Here is a 20853-nt window from a genome sequence, read left to right on the forward strand (position 1 = left end):
TTCAATGCTAAAACATCACATACTGCATCATATGGGTTATTAGATTCATACTCAATTCACTCTTTAACTCTAAGAAAAGTTAGCAGCTTGATAACCCAATGATCAAAATATTCACCTGTAAACATATGAGGTGGTAGCAGATCAAAACTACACAAATCACCCTTGATTTCTTATTTTTCTTCTGCTAGACTTCTCAATTCCTCGGCTGCAGCTTGAACCTCTCTAACCATGGCAATGATCTTTGCCTCCTTTTTTCGATTTCTTTTCTTCATGTGCTTCAGTCGCGCTTTGCAACCCATGATTGTGGTCTTTCCTCTATTTTATAGATTCTTTCCCGATTGCATGAGGCTATCTTCCATATCACCCCCAAAATAAAGTATGATTTTCAATATGTCCCTCCGTAAGGCACAATCTTCACCCAAAAAATGCTATGCTTGACAAAAAAACAAAAAAATTGTAGAGGGACGAACAGACATTACAAAGCCCTAAATTCTCTTGCCAATAAAAATTCCCAAAACCACAAAAACAATCTCCAACAAAAACCTATGGCACCTATATTTTTTTTTATTTAACAAAAAAACTTTAAAAAAATCCCAAAAAATTCTTTTATAAACCTTTATACTCAACTTTCCACTCTTTATAAATAACTCTTTTTCGAAATAATCCCTTTCAAAAAAGCCTATAAAACTTATAAAACTTCAAACCTTCTGCGGCCCTTTAAAAACCTTTCTCAAAAGATCATTTGAAACCTTCACGTGATTGTTGACCATATGTGGTTGCTTTCCCATGCATCTTGGACTTGAACCCTTTTCATGCTCCAATAAAAAACCTTCACGTTATAGTCTTAATGTTATATGAAAACTTGAATTTGAATTTTAAAACATTTTGCCTCTCGTGAGGATTGCATGCGATTAATGCTCTGCACGAACATGAGATCAACGTTAGTGCTTAACATTTTAAAACTTCACGGAAACCGCATAAGTGCAGATCACAGAAACCACGTGCATGCAGATCGGTGTAAGTATCAGTGTAAGTCCACCACGAGTAATGCGGCTCTCTGTGATGCAGGAGCATGAGGCTTAAAGACAAAAGGCTTCATATTATTCCAAAAATACAAAAAAAGTTTAGAAGCAAAGGAGTGGGATCCTTTAGTTGTTAATTTACAAAGCTTTCCAGTTAGGATTTGAACTAGAATCTAGGATTTGGATTATCATGTAATAAATTCAAGTAGTTATTGTAGTGGAGATTCTCGAGGAGAATATCTTGCAGATTAGATAGGATTAGTTAGTTCGATCCTTTGATTTAGGATCTAGTTGTTAATGAACTAGTACTTATGTAAGTTTTGAATCATTGGAAGGGGATTTTGACTAATTTGGCTTGTTTTCTCTATATATGATTAAGTTGTAGAAAACATAACTCTATGTTTTTTTTGTGTGAAATTGGTCAATCCCAGAGGCATCGCGTCCCTCCGCAGTGCCTCTGTGTATCTTTGAATTTCCAGTTTGGCTTAAAACTCAGGGTTCTATTATTCTGTGAGATCATATTTAATATGATTTTGCTGTGTATTTGCGACTGTGGGGTTAGAAGTGCGTCAATTCTTGATCTCGTACTGAAGTCTCGCACTCGTTATTAACCGTTGATTTCATTTTCAACGCTTTGTGGCATAGTCAACAGCGGGGGCTGGCCCTGTTGTTAAACTTTGTGTTAATCGAAGTCCAGTGAGCCATAGATTCTGAAAACCTCTGTCATCGGGAGTTAATCTCAAGTCTGGACCTGAACCATTATAAGTTGGGCTTTATAAGCCTATCGGTTCCATGAGGTGGTATCGTCGCATAGATCTCCATGCGATATCACGGTGACCATCGGATCACTGTTGATGTTGACCGTTGGATCATTGGTTAATATCGCATTGCAAGGTTCAAGAGTGAATGACCTGGCTGGCGGAGTTGCGAAATGCGACATGTGATACGAAGCGCACCGATAAATATCGCATCACAACATTAATAAGTAAAGGAACCATACCCAGTGAGCTTGCGATTGTGATATGCAATGTTTAGAGGGTTTGTAAGGCATTTGGCAATTGCGGCTAAATTAGCAGTTCTGTTAATTTAGCAGAGTATATAACTTTGGGGGTAGATGAGTGATAATACACATGAAATCCAATAAGATATTCTACCTGAATTATAAGAAATTGTTTCCGGAATTGAACATTTGTCTCTTACGCCTGCACCCCGGCCACCATTTGTGATATTAGAGTAGCCTACTGACATTGAACAAGGTCTTAAGGATAAGAGAAAGAAATCCACCATGGCTTTTAGAATTGGAAGAGGACATGGTAGAAGAGGAAGACCCGTTGCAAATGTTGAAGTGATGAAAACTATGCAACAGATGCAAGCTAGATTAGAAGCAATGGAAATAGGGAGAGATGCAGATGCTGGTGATGTCAGTGAACCTGAAGTTGAAGCTGCAGAAGAGGAGGAACCTATAGAAGTTACTCCTGAGATGAGGTTCTTTAAGTCAATGTTGAAATCCACATCTAGACCCAAAACTGAGGTTTCAATTTATGCAGGAGGATTAAATCTTGAGGAGCTGATAGACTGGATAAATGACATGGAGAAATTCTTCGATTATGAAGAAACAGAGGATGAAAAGAAGGTGAAGTTTGTTGTCACGAAGTTGAAAGGACATGTAGCACTTTGGTGGGATGGAGTGCAGGTAGAAAGAAGAAGACTTGGAAAACAACCAATTAAGAATTGGAATAAGATGGTGGCAAAACTGAAAGGTAAGTTTCTGCCAAGTGATTACCAGCAAACATTATTTAGACAGATGCAGAATCTTAGACAGAGGTCTATGACAGTAAAGGAATACACAAAGGAATTCTACAAGGTGAGCATAAGAGCTGGACAAATCCAAGATACAGATGAGAAGGTTTCCAGATATGTAAATGGTCTTAGAATGGACATTCAAGATGAGATAAGTGTACTGTCTCCTAAAACAGTAGAAGAGGCTTATCATATGGTACTGAAGGCTGAAGAAAAACTCATGAGGAAGCAGTCTGCGAAAAATAGGGGTACTTTCCAAGGAAGGGGAAGACAAGGTGGTAGAGGAAGATCTACAACACCTAAAGAAGGAGCTAGTAGCATCTCAAGTCAGCATGCACCCATGGGGGTGATGCAAGTGGCAGAGGGAGTTTTTCCAGAGGAAGAGGTAGAGGAAGAGAAGTTAGATGTTACAGATGTAAAAAGCAGGACACAAAGCCTATGAGTGCCTAGAAAATGCGGGAACACCTCAGAGAAATGAAATTGTTGCTCAGATTGAAGAGAAAGCAACAACAATGACAGAAGAAGAAAATGTACCAGAGAGAGGAGAATCTTTGGTAGTTAACAAAGTATTGTTAAAGCCAGGAAAGGAAGTTATTGAACCAGCACAAAGGAAGGCTTTGTTCAAGAGTGTGTGCAAGGTTCAAGGAAAATGCTGTCAGATGATAATTGATAGTGGCAACATTGATAATTTGGTCTCTACAAAAGTGGTGGAGAAGTTGAAATTGAAGACAAAGAAACATCCAACACCTTACAAGGTGTTATGGCTACAAAAGGGACATCAGTTGTTAGTAAATGAACAATGTGAAGTGGAGTTGCAGTTGGGAAAGTATAAATATAAAATTTTGTGTGATGTGATGCCTATGGATGTATGTCACATATTGCTTGGAAGACCTTGGCAAAATGACAGAGGAGCTATGCATGATGGAAAGAAGAACACCTACAAATTCAGCAAAGATGGTGTTAATCATACATTGTTGCCAATAGAAGAAGAAGATACATTGAAGAAACCTGAACCAAAGACCCTTTTGCTGAGTGGAAAGGAGTACTTACAACAAATGGAGGAAGATGAGGTAAGTTTTGCATTGATTTGCGAACCTAAGGTAATAATTACTTCCACAAAAGTTTTTGATTTACCAATTTAAATTCAAGAGATGCTGGACAATTATTGTGATATCATTGTAGATGATTTCCCTGATGAGTTACCACCCATTAGAAAAATTAGTCATCACATAGATTTGATTCCAGGAGAAAATCTACCTAATAAAGCATCTTACATGATGACTCCGACAGAAAATGAAGAGATCAAGAAATAGGTTCAGGAACTCTTAGACAAGGGACTGGTTAGAGAGAGTTTGAGTCCTTGTGCAGTGCCAAAAATGTTGAGCCCAAGAAGGATGGAGGCTAGAGAATGTGCACTGACTCGTGAGAAATCAATAAGATAACAATCAGGTACAGATTTCCTTTACCTAAAATTGAAGATTTGATGGATTGTTTGGGTGGAGCAAGATATTTTACAAAGCTAGATTTATTGAGTGGGTATCATCAAATAAGGATTAGAGAAGGGGATGAATGGAAAACAGCTTTTAAAACAAATGAAGGATTGTATGAATGGTTGGTAATGCCTTTTGGGTTTTCAAATGCACCTAGTACATTCATGAGGTTTATGAATGAAGTTTTTAAGGAATTTATTGCTAAATTTGTAATAGTATATCTTGACGATATATTAGTTTAGAGCAAGTCTAAGGAGGAACACATGAGACATCTGAATTATGTCTTACAAAGGTTGCAGCAAGAGAAGTTACTGCTAAATTTAAATAAGTGTTCATTCATGAAGGAAGAATTGGTGTATTTGGGTTTTGTTGTTTCTGCTGATGGATTAAAGATGGATCCAGAGAAGATCAAGGCAATCATAGAGTGGCCTTCGCCAAAAAGTGTTTTTGAGGTAAGAAGTTTTCATGGTTTTACTAGTTTTTATAAAAAATTCATTAGGAACTTTAGTAAGATCAATGCTTCTATTATTGACACTATAAAGAAAGATAAACAACCATTTAAATGGACTGCTGAAGCAGAAAGGAACTTTCAGCTGTTGAAAAGGAAGATCACTGAAAAACCTATTTTGATTTTGCCTGATTTTAATAAACCTTTTCAAGTAAAGTGTGATGCCAATGGAGAAGCCATTGGAGCTGTTTTGAGTCAGGAGGACAAACTTGTAGCTTATTTCAGTGAGAAATTGAATGAATCAAAGAATAAATATTCCTTTTATGATAATGAATTTTATGCAGTTGTGCAGTCATTGAAGAAGTGGAGACATTACCTGATGTCTAAAGAGTTTATACTTTATTCAGACAACCATGCATTTCAATACATTATGCAACAGCCAAAGCTTAATCAGAAACATGCCAAATGGGTGAGTATCTTCAAGGTTTTAATTTTGTCTTGAAGCATATAAATGGCCAATCAAATAAAGTAGTAGATGCCTTAGGTAGAAGAAACATACTACTTCAAGAAAGTCAAATTCAAGTGTTGGGTTTTGATTTTCTTAAGGAATTGTATGAAAAAGACTTAGATTTTAAAGAGGCATTTGAAGCTTGTAAAAATCTTGTTTTGTTAGACAAAAGTAAGTGGCTTGATTATTTCTTGCAAAATGGGTTGTTGTTTAAAAGAAATCAGTTGTGCATACCAAATTGTTCTATGAGGGAAAATTTAATCAAGGAGAAGCATAGTGGTGGACTTGCAGGACATCTTGGTGCAGACAAGACTTATGAGCAGTTGAACGAGTTTTATTTCTGGCCGAAGATGAGGACTGAAGTGGAGAAGTACATGAAAAATTGTAAAGTCTATCAGTATGCAAAAGGAAGAAACCAAAACACAGGGTTGTATGTTCCGTTACCTTATTCTAGATAGACCTTGAGATATGGTAAGCATGGATTTGTTTTGGGCTTACCAAAGACTCAAAGAGGAAATGGTTTAATTTATGTTGTGGTTGACAGATTTTCAAAAATGGCACATTTTATTCCATGTTATAACACCAGTGATGCTACTCACATTGCTAATCTGTTTTTTAAAGAGATTGTAAGATTGCATGGGTTACCTAAGAGTATTGTCTCAGACAGAGACTCCAAATTTGTTGGACATTTTTGGAAGACATTATGGAAGAAGCTTGGAACTAAAATGAGTTTATGTTCTGCTTATCATCCTCAGACGGATGGACTGACTGAAGTTGTAAATAGAAGCTTGGGTAATCTTCTGAGAAGTCTTACAGGTTAACATCCAAAACAATGGGATTAAGTATTGGCATAGGTTGAATATGCATATAATGACTCTCCTAACAGGAGTACAGGGCAGAGTTCATTCAATATAGTTTATGGAATGCACCCAAGAGGAGTGTCTGAATTAAGAAATTTGGGAAAAGTTGAGGTGAGAAGGGTTGAAGGCAAAGATTTTGCTTCAGAGATGCAAGAAATACATGAACAGGTAAAACAACCGTTACAGGACAGCAACATAAAGTACAAGAAGAGAGAAGACTTGAGAAGGAGAGAAGTTAACTTTGAAGTTGGAGATTTGGTTTTAGCACACTTGAGAAAGGAAAGGTTTCCAAAAATGGAGTATAATAAACTAAAGTTTAAGAAAATTGGACCATGCAGAGTCTTGAGAAAATTTTCTGCAAATGCATATGAAATTGAATTACCCCCTGATATTGGAATATCCCCAATTTTCAATGTTGTTGATTTGTACAGGTATGAAGGTGAAAATGCAAATGACACAGCTGAAGATCAAGAGAAATAAGAAATTGATTGGGTAAAACAGTTACCTACAACAAAGGAATTGCAACCATAGAGGATTCTAGACAAGAAATTGTTGAAGAAGACAAGGGGACATGAGTATTTTGAATATTTGGTCAAGTGGAAAGATCAACCAATTGTTGATGCTGCCTAGGTGATAGATGCCACGCTATAGAAATTGGACAGTTCTGTAGAAGAGCTCATGGACAGGAGCCCATGAAGAATTTTGTCCTTAGGAGTCCAATGCAAGAGCATGAGGCTTAAAGATAAAAGGCTTCGTATTATTCCAAAAATACAAAAAAAGTTTACAAGCAAAGGAGTGGGATCCTTTAGCTGTCAATTTACAAAGCTTTCTAGTTAGGATTTGAACTAGAATCTAGGATTTGGATTATCATGTAATAAATTCAAGTAGTTAGTTGTAGTGGAGATTCTCGAGGAGAATATCTTGCAGATTAGATAGGATTAGTCAGTTCGATCCTTTGATTTAGGATCTAGTTGTTAATGAACTAGTACTTATGTAAGTTCTGAATCATTGGAAGGGGATTTTGACTGATTCGACTTGTTTTGGCTATATAAGATTAAGTTGCAGAAAACATAACTTTGTGTATTTTTTGTGTGAAATTAGTCAATCCCGGAGGTGTCGTGTCCCTCCGTAGTGTTTCTGTGTATCTTTGAATTTCTAGTTTGGTTTAAACCTCAGAGTTCTATTGTTCTGTGTGATCACATTTAACTTGATTTTGTTGTGTATTAGCGACTACGGGGTTAGAAGTGCGTGAATTCTTGATCTAGGACTGAAGTCCCACACTCATTATTAACCATTGATTTCATTTTCAATGCATTGTGGCATAGTCAACAGCGGGGGTTGACCCTGTTATTAAACTTTGTGTTAATCGAAGTCCCGCGAGCCGTAGATTCTGAAAACCTCTGTCATTGGGCGTTAATCTCAAGTCTAGACCTGAACCATTATAATTTGGGGTTTATAAGCCTATCAATTTCGTGAGGCAGTATCGTCGCATCATATCCATGTGATATCACAGTGATCGTCAGATCGTTGTTGATGTTGACTGTTGGACCGTTGCTTAATATCGCATCGCAAGGTTTAAGAGTGAATGACTTGGCCGATGGAGTTGCGAAATGCAACATGCGATACAGAGCAAGCCGATAAATATCGCATCACAACATTAATAAGTAAAGGAACCATACCCGGTGAGTTTGCGATTGCGATATGCGATGTTTAGAGGGTTTATAAGGCATTTGGCGATTGCGGCTAAATTAGCGGTTCTGTTAATTTAGCATAGTATATAACTTTGGGGGTAGATGAGTGATAATAGATACAAAATACAAGAAGATATTCCAACTGAATTAGAAGAAATTGTTTCCGGAATTGAACGTTTGTCTCTTACGCTTACACCCTAGCCACCACTCTAGTGAGCTTGAATGCCCTGTGTATAACTGTAGTATGTGTGAATGCTCAAACACTATGAGAATACATATATTTCTCCTCTCACACAGATTGCTCCTAATTTTTTATTCTTTGCTCTATATAACCTCGCTCCGATACCAATTTGTTGGAAAGGTGTAGGGAACAAAGCACAAATAATTCACACATAAAACACCAGTTGTGGCTCTTCTATTGATCACACAAAACATGATTCTTACCATGAACCCAGTGAAGGGTATTTATCCTTTTCCAATTAGCTACTTGCCTAAAATATCTTGACATGCAATCACATGCAACCACATACTAAAAGTCATCTATCACTTAACTCGACTTGACTCAACACTCAACCCTCAATCACTCAGTTAACTGACTCTCTATGTTTTAGCTAACTCTGCATGCGGGAGAATTACAATTTCTAATAGTCATGCAGATGAGTATACTAGTCACCGAGATCAATCGCCTGGCAGAGGAGAATCACAAGCTTAACTCCATGTTGAAGCGCATGATTAGTAACTATGACGATTTGCAGAAGAAAATCAGGTATCAGGAAAAACAACACTTGACGTGTGTTGATGGAAGTAAGGTATTTAACGATTTGTGAAGCTTATGATTTGGCCTTGGTATTCAGTTAAGATTCCCTAATCTCAGAAGTTCTAATGTTCTTTTTATTTTGGTCCAAAAAATTGAAATGAAGACAATTTGAATTTCAGAATATTGTGTCCAAGATCTATTAATACCGATTCCAACCATGCAGTTTCCCAGCAGCCTTCTGATTCTCATGAACGAGTTGGGGAAAAGGATGGGAAGAACACTAGATTTACGGGCGATCAGAAACTACCTTCAAATAAGAGGAATATAAATCACTTGCGGTCGGATCAATTTCAGAATGGGATGATTAATTCATCCATGGGTGAGTCACCAAAAAAAAGTGTCAGGCACTCAGCAAGGGATCAGACGAGCAAACAACGAATGTGCCCAAAAGAATCATATTTGTGTGGACAAGATCTGATGCATCCATGGTAATAATCGAATTCATATTTTTTTGGTGAATGTATAATTACATGGGACTAGCCCAAACCCATCCGAAGCAGTTGGGTCTCGTATGTTTCACCAAACTTGGATTACATGAGTCTCGACTAGGCACTCTATTCAATGCATCTAATACACTGTTACACAAATACATACCCAATGCATTGTTATACACATACAAATAAATCAATAGCAGTGTAGTCAAGAGAGTGCAGGTATGTGGTGGGAACGGTCGCTTGTCCTTCTCCTCATCAGGGTTTAAATCTCATACTATGTTATGTTTGTTTGTATTAAGTGATTCCTCATAATACTATTGTCATTGTCTGTATAGTTCTAATCTCATGCTTTCTACTGTTGTTACTGTCTATATAGCTGTCAGAATACTATTGTAATCCTCCCTACCAAGGTTGTTGTTATTGTCTATATCGCTGTCAGAATACCATTGTTCGTCCTCCCCATCTGGGTTGTTGTTACTGTCTATATAGTTGTTAGAATACTATTGCCATCCTCCCCACGAGAGTTGGAATCAGAATACTGTTGTCATCCTCCTCTCCAAGATTCAAATATCATGCTAAAATACTATTGTCATACTCCCCACCAAGGTTGGAATCAGAATATTGTTGTCACTGTTTATATAACGGTCAGAAATATATTGTCATCCTCCCCGCCAAGATTCAAATATTTCTAAATCAAATTCATTAAAATTTATTTCCCCACCCAAATTAGAATATCATGCTATGGCATGTCTGAACAATCTCGTGGATGGTTGGAATTTGTTAAAATTTATTTGAAACCCTAATATTGAGAATTTTCACTCTTTGGTTTTTAATTTAATAAATTTAAATTCAATGGAATTTTCCCTTCCGAGAAACCTTACCTTGTTTCGTTCCTCTTTCCATTTCATTCAATCATTTCAATTAAGTCGTGCCATACGTCTGTGTTGCTACAATGTGCTCCTGTGTTGCTGATCTGCCTGTTGCATTGGGATGGTTATGGGTTATTACTATGCAAGAAGGCTACAATATTTGGATTAATTCAGGATCCCCTATCCAGATGCTTCCCAAAAAATAATTACTACCATAACCTTTTGGATTTAAATTAGTGATTCCATGTTGTTGTTGTGGAGCTTAGCTATGACTCCCACGAGAGGAGCATTAATATACGTTGTGAGTTCCAGGTTTATTGAATCTACCCTACTATCATCAAACCCATCATAGCGATCATGCCCTCTCACAACTGCACCAGTTAATTCATTTAAATTATTTGATGGAAAAGAAGAGAAGGAAAGATAAAAATTGAAACACAAAAACAATATATATTGTAGTTCATTTAAAGTAATTTTAATATGCAAATATATACTATATTTAATTTTTCTTAAAATAAAGTTGAATTTTAATTTTTTTTACTTAATTTAACTAGCACTCTAAACCTAAACTACAATTAACTCAAATTGTCTCTTAATACATCACCCTACTTACCTTTTCATACATCACTCTACTTAGATCTTGCTACATCTTCATGCTAAAGTAATTATTATTTCCAAAATGGTCAAGTGCTTTTCTATTGATCCAGAAAGTGAAACCTTCGGTACATGATATCTTTCTAGAATCCTCGCATATCGAAACTATGGAGGACCGTCTGTAGAGCGAAAAATGTACAAGTTTCATTAAATTTTCTGTAAATTCATTGGTAAATGTTTTATTAGTCCCTGCCATCTGGCATGGGAATATAGGAATCGAAATGTTTTGTTCAGCATTAGTTGAAGCTGCTTAGTTCCTGATCTGCTATGCACTAACCATAACTTTGCATGTGTTGATCATATTGCATTACATTCCATCATCTTATTTGGCCTATTCCTGAGGGGAAGAAACTATAACCATATATTATAGGCATTTGTTTCGTTCTTATTTCGCAAGTATAAACGCAATTGTGAACTAATACTAACATTAATTTACAAGTATTAAATGTTATGTTATTATGAGTAAAGACTTATGTTATTATAACGGGGTGGTTGATAAATAATTTCTAGGTGTGGTCAGTGCATGTCGCTATGCTGTCAGGAACCGTAGATGGGGAAAATGGGAGGATGACAACATATGGGAGATGGGAAAACGGGAGGATGACAACAGATGAGGGATGGGAGGATGACAGCAGATGAGGGACCAAAGGATCATAGTGATTTGATTTTGGTTTGTTGAGGCTTCCTCTAAGTGCAATGCCGAGTTTCATCTTTAATATATTGTTCCAGTGTAACCAATTACAGAGCTATCAACGGAACCTGTAGTGCGAAGAAGACAACAAAGAATAAATCATATTCATACATCAAATCACAACTCTTACCATTTACAGTCTCAAAGTCAAAGGGAAAGCTAGGAGAGGCAAATCCAAGCAAGCATCTATTCCATTTATCGGTGGGATTTTTGTTCGAACTTGAACTCGAGCTAATGAATCAGCTACTAGGGTCTCTACCACTGGGTAAGAAGGCAGACTTAGGTCAGGCAGGCTTTGGTCAGGGTAGGTTCAGGTAAGGTAAGGTGAGGTCACGTGAGGCAGATTCCATGTCAAACATACTCAGGTCAGGCAGATTCAGGTAAGTAAGGACCCTCTCCTTTAGAGTCGAGCCTGCTTGCACACCTTAGTACTCTAAACTTTGATTTTCCTGCAATATCCTAGACATGGCTGATTTCTTCGTATTTTCCCTTTCATTGTTTCTGAAATCACAACCTTGTATCCCGAACATAATATTGATACAAAACAAGATATGTATGAGATTGACGAGGCAGAATATAAACAGATCCTAAGAGCTCCCCTTATATCATATCATCACGATTCTTCGTTCAGGGTCCTCCCTTATACAATATCTTCATACCCAAACCAGAAAGGCCTGGCAAGTTTTGACCTATAACCATTCTAAACCCAAAATACATTATAGTAATGGAAGCTTTAGCTACAGTGTCAAATGAGCTTTTTGAGCTGGTCTTTCATAACTGCTCACATGGGTTCAGAAAGGAAAGAGGAACCATGACATGCTCTTGGGAAATATTAAGTTGGAAAGACATCAACTATTTCATCTCCTCTAATGTAGTGGGGTGCTTCGACCATCTTCCACACACCCAACTATTTCATTGGCTATTTCCGCCTACTCATTCTTATATCTGTATTCATTAAGGCGGGGACAAGGTTGGAAATCATTATGGAGGAACGAACAAGGGAATTCTATCAGGCAGCCCCCTATCGCCAGTTCTAATGAATATATATACATGCACCAGTTGGATGTGCAGGTGAATATTTTTTTATCGGGGTGCTCTTAAGTCCATTATGTTCGCTATGGTGATGACTTACTGATTGGTGTTTGTGGAGTGAAGCTGATCTATCATAAAATTTTAGTCGATAAACTTCATTCATTTATTGCAGATATTTCATTTATTTCAGATATTTTGTTGAGCCTATCCATCTTCGTTCATGGTCTAGGAACTTCTTTCCTTTTTCTAGGCATTATAGTCAGAAGTTATTCCGTGGATGCTTTGGGTCTCTTCACTCTGATACGCCGAATTAAGGCCAAAATCAAACGAATAGAGTCTGATCGAAAACCCTTGCTTGGCTCGATTATCAAAGAAGAAGCCTAGGAGGATGAACAACAGCACATGATCTCTTTTTATTATAACAAATTAGTCAGTTATCTTGGCTTCGATTGTCGCTGCGAAAACACTATAAAAACCAAAGAGTTCCTCAAAAGAAGGATGCTAAATGCATGTTTCCAATGTTGTCATTCGCATGGGATGGACAAAGTCATTTCTTAGTTGAGAATATTTGATTGGTTCGAAAAGCAGGAAGGTGTCGCCAAGAGATGACTAGAGTCAACACAAAACCTCTCTTGCACTTGCTAGCTACATATTTTTGAGCCACACCATAATTCTATTAAGATCATATATATAACTTGTTGCTTCTATGAAGCTTATCAAAGGTGATCCAATCTGTCCTATCGCACCTGTTTCATACCGGCGCTTCGCACCAACTGATGTACTGTGGTTGTGACCCTGTATCCCCTCTTCATTTGTCTATTTTCCAGAGCTACCTAGATATATCTATATCTATATCTTCCCGATTACTCCCAAAACAAGCGTGAAGGCATGACTGACCTTTATTTCTCCAATTTCTACTACTTTTTCTATCTAATTGGAAAAAAGGACCTAGATATCTCTACTGGAATACTACTGAATGGGCTCGATTGCTTGAATTCCCAGAAAATTACTGAGAGAGGCAACAAAGCAAGTAGTTTCATAGCCAGAAGTTAAGGTTGTGGAAGAACAGGCACGGACACCATGCACAGTGAAGATAGAACCATAGACGCCACGTGAAGTGAAGACAGAAGCACCGACATTTGAACTAGAGCCAGTCGATTGAGTATACCATTGGCATTGGGTAATTTACTCACCGTTACAAAGATCCTTCAGCTCGATTGATATTGACTGAGTTCTTATGGGCCTATCATTGGGGATTTGAGTCCACTAGTTGATGATCCGTTGATCGAGTGAAAACAACGGAGATAGCCTATAAGGAGATAGCAAAAGCACCCACAGTAGACTCAGTTTTAGAACCCATTTTAGCTTCCCTACCACCACCTTATCACTCTCAAATGTTAAACCCCATAGTCGAAGTTGTTTCTTCTGTCACTCCCCCTAGTTGTAGAGATAATGAAATAGATCACACAATGAATCACACGACTGACCTTCCCTCAAAGCATAAGGCGGGTGATTATGATATGAGACAAGTGATTCTGCTAACCTTCTTGTGCTGCAGGTTGAAATGAATCATGACCCATCAAATCAATGAATCCTGACCCATTAAGGGTATACCTAATACTTAAACCCATCATGAACATATAAGAAACAGGCTTTCATAGGTCCTATGCCCGCTCGCAACTTCTGGGTAATAAACTCTGACCAGGGATCAACTTCAACTTCCCCGGGATGAACCTGATCGATACAGTTTTCAATATAGTTTTCTCGGCCCACCCATGAATGAGAAACGAAGCAGCCAATTCTTGAACCAAATATGATCAAAACCGAGTTTGTTCTAATAATTTTGGTTGCATTCTTATTGGTTTTGAACAAGAAACCAAGCCAGTCTCAGGCCACGATGTAGAAAATTGGGTTATATGTCTCCCATATATGGGCTCAATAATAAAAAAATCAGAGGAGCAAAGCATTTTCTGAGTGAACCAGCATCATTGTGGCTAGAATGTTTTTCATGGGCATTTTTCATTTTATTTTATTACACTCAGCAGAATTTGGTTAGACGATGAAAAGTGTGAAAATAAAAACTGTGAAGTTTACATATAAACTCTCCAGAATTCTATGTTTTCTGTTGGTTTCCTTTTATCTGGAATTGTATATTTCATAAGTTTTTATATTTTTGTTGGTTTCCTTTTATCTGGAGTTGTATATTTGATAAGTTTTTATAGAAAATTTACTGAAATGTGTTTTTTTTTTGAAGTTTTACACAAATTCAAAACCTTAAGAGAGGCCATTCTTCCTATTACCCTTATTGCAATTATAGTTAAATCTATGTTGAACATCATTACCAATGAACAAACATGTAGATGTTTACAAGACTCAGAAATCGATGTTAATTTGTTGCTGCTCAAAAATATCTTGTTGCGTTAAGAGATTTCATCTTCATTCAATGTTGTCAAATTTCTATGCAAACGACATTCAATTATGTCATCATGTTTTGGAGGGAAAAAAGAAAAAAAACTACTTTTTCAACTCATATTTTCAACTTATCTCCATATTATTTTACTCAAATTTTGAGCAGGGACACTCTTTGGATGCAGAATTTAATTTTTCATCCAAGGAGTACCTATCCTGCATACTTTCAATAGACCCTAATACACAAAAGATGTGAAATATATGAAAAAATGTGATTATAATCATGTTTTCTCATGTATTTCACATTTTTTGTGTAGTAGGGTCCATCGAGAGTATGCAACATAGGTACTCTTTGGATGCAAAATTAAATTTCACATCCAATAAGTGCTCCTTCTCAAAATTTGAGTAAAATCGTAGGGAGATAAGTTTAAAATATGAGTTGAAAAAAGTATTTTTTTTCTCTTTTTTTTTATCATTTTACCATTTTAATCCAAAAATAGTGAATCATCCCCATGGTTGACAGCATCATATTGAATCCTACTCATTCTTAAAAAGTGGATTTTTGTTGTACATTTTTGTTTTGAGGCCCATTTTTACCTTAAAATTTCTTTAATAACTTGTAGAAACAAATTTTCCCTCTCTGAATGAAAGCCACATTAACATTTCCTTGGATCAAGTTTGCAAGCCAAGTCAAACGGGCTAAATTTGAAGGGTATTTATTAAGTTTTTATCGTTAATTATTGTTATTTTTAAAATCTACGGATCATTCAAGACATACGGTTTATTTTTTTAATTCAAAATGTGAATTTAACCAATATATTTAATATTTTCCATCCACATATATAAATATATACTTTATTCTATATGTTGATTATATATGGATTAGAAAAATTATATTCAACTTTTTCATCACATAATAAAGAGTTTTGATTTTTTAATAAGATAACATTGTAGTTTTATAAGTTAAATAATTAGTTTTACAATGGTTTTCTCATCACTAACATTATATAGTTTTTATTTCCTATAGCTAATTATGTTCATCATTACTCCAAAGCTAGTCATATTGAACTATATGACTATTCAATTGAAATATATTTCATCTAATTGGTGTCTACTGATTAGTAGTAATATATTGGTTTATCTTCCCCTTTCAAATTGGGCTACAAACAAAAAAGCATATTGAGATATAAATGGTTGGTAGGCAAGTGTAGAAATCACCTTTTGGATGTCAATCCACTAAAATTTGTTCACATGCGATGACGAAGTCCTTATTAAGACTAATTTTTCCAAAAGGAATCAAATGCTCACAATTGTATGCCTAAGGTATACATTATGCCTCATTTTCTTCATTTAAATTTTCCAATTGATGGAGGTCCTCTAAACCCTGAAGGGATTCAATAGAATTAAGCTATATCCTTCTCCCCATAGCTACGACGGGGGAGGGGAGTGGAGCCAGAATATGCTCCTTTGTTTTCAACTAGGTATCTTCTCTATCAATATTGTTTATGGCTGCTTTGAGTATTGTTTACAATTTGGTTCATATATATATATATATATATATATATATATATATATATATATATAATTTCCACTCTCTACCATTTCTCCTAATACCATTAAATGAAGGAGAGACATAAGAAGATGATTGGAGTTCGTAAAGGTGTTGGTTTGCTGGAATGATCTACATTTGAAAGCTATGCTTTCATAATCTAACACCTGGGAAAAAGTGATTTCATCCCATTTTGTGAGTATCTTGTTAGATAAACAATGATTTAGGTCCACATCGATATGATTAAAGGTGATAAGACCTTGTGAAATGCAATCTCCATCTATTCTAACAAAGTACTATAAGGAGTTTCCAATAACTTCAAGTTAATGTCAAATACCACAAGTGAAGAGGAAGATTTGGAAGTCTTAAACATACTAGAGTAGTTGTCACAATGATGGAGGTTGGTCAAATTTAAGGAGCCATGGTTAAAGGGGCGGGGAGGGGGGGGTTTCTCCACCCTAAAACTAAGTTCCTTCATCGAACACTTTTGGAAGATCCTTCATAGTTTTAAAATTTGCAATTAATAAAACCCATGGAGTAGATGATGAGCTCATAGTTAAGAGTCTTGGTTCTTTCAACCACCCACAAAGTGATAACACAAATTTCCAAATTCTAATGAAATGATAATAGCTCATTCTTCACTACATGCTTGAAGGAATAGGGATGGGAAGTGGAGGGTGCAGTGAAACCTAAGTCTCCTCCAAAACGCTTAAAAGTTAATGCATTATCACATCCTTCTTAATGAAATAATATGTTATAAGGAAACCTTCAATGAATTAACTTCCCACATATAGCAATCTCTAATGGTTTGGTTGGATATACTCCAGGTTCTGTTGTAATTGAGACATCATATTAGAAATAAAAGCCATGGATTTCACCTAAAAAGAGAAGGTTTCCCCTCAAAGGGACCTCATAATTACTTGAAGTTTTTTACTTGGGGCAAGGTCTGTCAACTCTTTGTCCTCATGCATAGGTTGTGAGTAGTGGGTTTGCCTTGTGGCATTTGCATTAGAGAGTTTGGTAAACCTTATGTGTGCATCCAATAGTGTGCTCGAGATGAACTTCTCAAATCTGCATAGGTTGTGAGTAGTGGATTTGCCTTGTGGCATTTGCATTGGAGAGTTTAGTAAACCTTATGTACGCATACAACAATGTACTCGAGATGAACTTCTCAAATCTACTATTCCTTCGATGTCCCTTACACAGGTTGTGAGTAATGGATTTGGCTTGTGGTATTTGCATTAGAAAATTTGATAAACCTTATCTGTGAATTCAACAATATGCTCGAGATAAACTTCTCGAATCTACTCATCAATATACCTTACCCGTACCTCACACCATTAGAAGCAATTGCTAATTTAATTTAAATAAATACAAATGTGACAGCTTGCACGACTAAAATGGTTGTTATCTTTTTAGTAAAACAGGTTGTCTAAACTGAACTCTTTTCGATTTTATAACTACTTAATAACTACGAGTTGCATAAGTTTCCATAATCTTATACTAATAGCCTAAGTTCAATTGAAAACGTGTTTTTTAATAAATCATCAAACCTAACCTTTCACCGCACAAAATTCTCGTTGAACCATATGGCTCTGAACTACCGTGTGGCGTATTCTTACTTGTCGATCAACATCCACTAACCAATTTCAATTTCATTAAATGTGGGATGACTTATTTGACATTTTGATTGGAGACGCACCTTGACTTGGCTACAGCATTCGCATTCCAATGTAGGATTTATGCTCACCAAATCTATAAATAATTCTTAAAAGTGATGGTTTGTCGTCTACTACACCCAATTGATTCGGGTAATCAAAGTGACTGTTGACCAGAGATTATGTATATCAAAACCATGAATGATGACACCACGTTAGTGTCACGAAAATACAAACACCGCGCACCGACCTAGACGGTCTGTGGAATTTTGAATGGAATCATACTTTGAAAGTCTTTAAAACCAAAATTCTCTTCATTGATAATTATTACACATGCAGAAAGTGCGAGGACTCTTTCCAAATTTGGTAACATGTCACTTAGAGTTAGAAGTATGACACCACGTTATTCTCACGAAATACAAACACGGCTCACCGACCTAGACGGTATGTGGAATTTTGAATGGAATCATACTTTGAAAGGTCTTTCAAACCAAAATTCTCTTCATTGATAATTATTACACATGCAGAAAGTGCGAGGACTCTTTCCAAATTTGGTAACATTTCACTTAGAAGTACTGTTATTCAAGTCAATGGTCAACATTATGCCGATTGATTGCCAATTGGATTCAGTCTTGTCGGTTTTGCGGGCGTATACCAATTAGGAAATACAAGGCTTCCTTGCCATCTGTCTGAAGCCATTCGTTTTACTCAACGATATACTGAACAACATAAATATCTTTCGTAACCCTCAGACAGAGGCCACTCGGCTTATTCCTTTTCTTGCAACGAGTTTCCTGGAGTCACAGAAGCTTCAACAACGCACATGAGATGGAAGCGGACAAAAATAAGGTACTCTCACAAAAATAAGGTATTTATTGATGATCTAAATATCAGTACTGAGTCTTACAGAATAGCTTGTAATTCATGCAGAGGACTATACTTTTGACCCAGATAAATCGCATGCAAGAGGAGAATCGCAAGCTCAATTCTATGTTGAAGTACATGATTGGTAAATATGACGACTTGCATAAACAAATCAAGTATAAGGAAAAACAACGCTTGATGCGCGTTGATGGAAGCCAGGTATTTATGGTTTTGGGAAGCTTATAATTTAGCCTTGGGATTCAATTAGGCTTCAAGAATCTCAGAAGTTTTAATGTTTTTTTCCTTTTGATCTCGTAGATATTCGGTGCAGAACATGGAACTGAAGACAATTTCAATTTCAGAATATTGTCTCCAAGATCTGTTCATACCGACTCCAGGGTTGCAGTTTCCCACCAGGCTTCCGATTCTCGTGAACAAGTTCGGGAGAAGGTTGGGAAGAACACCAGCTCTATGGACGATCAGCAGCAGAGGAAGATAAATCACATGCGATTGGATCAGTTTCAGAATGGGACGATTAATTCGTCGATGGAGGAGTCACCAAAGAAGAAGCATAAGGCGCTCAGTAACAGCTCCGGCGAGCAAACGACGACCGTGACCAAAAGAGTCGTATCCGTGCGGACAAGATATGACGCATCCGTGGTAATAATTGAATTCGTAGTTCTTATGTGAATGTATAATTATCTGGGACTAGCCCAACCCATTTAAAGCCGCCGAGTCTGGTATGTTTAACTAGGAATGGCAAATTGCTCAGAATCAAACCAGGGATTAGATGGGATTATGTATGCACGTTCATTCTTGATTTCCGTCATGTTAAAAAAGGGATTGATGTGATCCATCATAAACAGATAAACGATGGCTGCCGGTGGCGAAAATATGGTCAAAAGTCGACAAGAAACAATCCATGTCCGAAATCTTATTACAGATGTGCTATGGCGCCCAGTTGCCCAGTTAAAAAACAGGTTTGATCTCGTCCTTTTTCAGAAAGAAATCTTCTCTGAATATTCTCATTGCCTATGAAATACATGCAAGGCTGTCTGCTAATATAAATATGTTAAAATGATGGCGTATTATGAGCAGGTTCAGAGATGCGCCCAAGACCCCACAATTGTAGTAACAAGCTACGAAGACGAACATACTCATTCTCTGAGTCCTATGGGCGCTGTCGTTGCTATGGACGCTGACTTGTCCAACGGCCTCATTGGTAAGGAGATGAATAGAGAAAATTTTGTAGGAGGAAATCAGTTTATACCCTGCACTGCCAGAATATCGACCTCGAGTCCGTTCCCCACAATCACTCTCGACCTCACAGATAACCGGCTCAATCCATAATTACAGGTGCAGCATCCAGTAATTTAGCGGCAGGAAGCTTTCAACACTTGCCAACAGCGCCTAACGATGAGTCAGGTATTGGATGAGAATTAATGAGTTCACTCCTCAATCATGCATCGTGTGGAGTTCATAAAGGCAGATTCCAACTTCACTGCAGCCTTGGGTGTAGCCATTATTGGCTCTGTGCTCAATATGTGTGCTCCGGTCCAGGGAATGGCCGATTTGCGTCACGGCACACCATGCGGCGATGTTTCTAGTGAGGAAGTATTCATATAAATATTTGTGAAGAGATCGTACGTCAGTAGCATTCACATGATTGCCCTCAAATCCTTTACTTGTATGGTAAACAATATATGTTTGTGTTTGTTGCTATGTTGGGAGGTATAAGTGTGGTGTTAAGGTATGTCCGGAGGTTTTAAGTGTGGTTTTATAGAATTTGAGGTTGATTTTTGGTGAGATTGGTGAAAAGATTTGTGGTTAAATTTTGATTTGTGTTGTTTAAATTAGTTTTTTTTTTTAATTATATGGGATATATCTATTCAGCACACTGAAAAATTATTGGGGCATTTCTATTATGAAGAGTTCATCTTTTAAACATGAATCTTTACCTGATTCTAGAAAAATTAGATGGGAAAATAAATTGGAAAAATCACACTTAAATCCCTACAGGGTTTTAGAAAAATTAGATGGGAAATAAATTGGAAAAC

General features: G+C 36.8%; 1 protein-coding gene across 1 annotated transcript; it reads left to right on the plus strand.

The window, feature by feature from the left end:
* Positions 1–2409: 2409 nt before the first annotated feature.
* Positions 2410–20581, plus strand: LOC149265874 (uncharacterized). The gene is made up of 6 exons (XM_089406270.1): positions 2410–2507; positions 18685–18781; positions 18863–19015; positions 19115–19456; positions 19663–19776; positions 19895–20581. Exons 1-6 carry the CDS (start codon positions 2410–2412, stop codon positions 20144–20146), a joined length of 1056 nt encoding a protein of 351 aa, XP_089262396.1. The 3' UTR covers positions 20147–20581.
* The last annotated feature ends 272 nt before the right edge of the window (positions 20582–20853 follow it).

Source organism: Pinus tabuliformis, chromosome 6 (genome assembly GCF_031772625.1).
Source record: "Pinus tabuliformis cultivar Carrire ecotype Pingquan chromosome 6, CPIR1, whole genome shotgun sequence".
NCBI lineage: Eukaryota > Viridiplantae > Streptophyta > Pinopsida > Pinales > Pinaceae > Pinus > Pinus tabuliformis.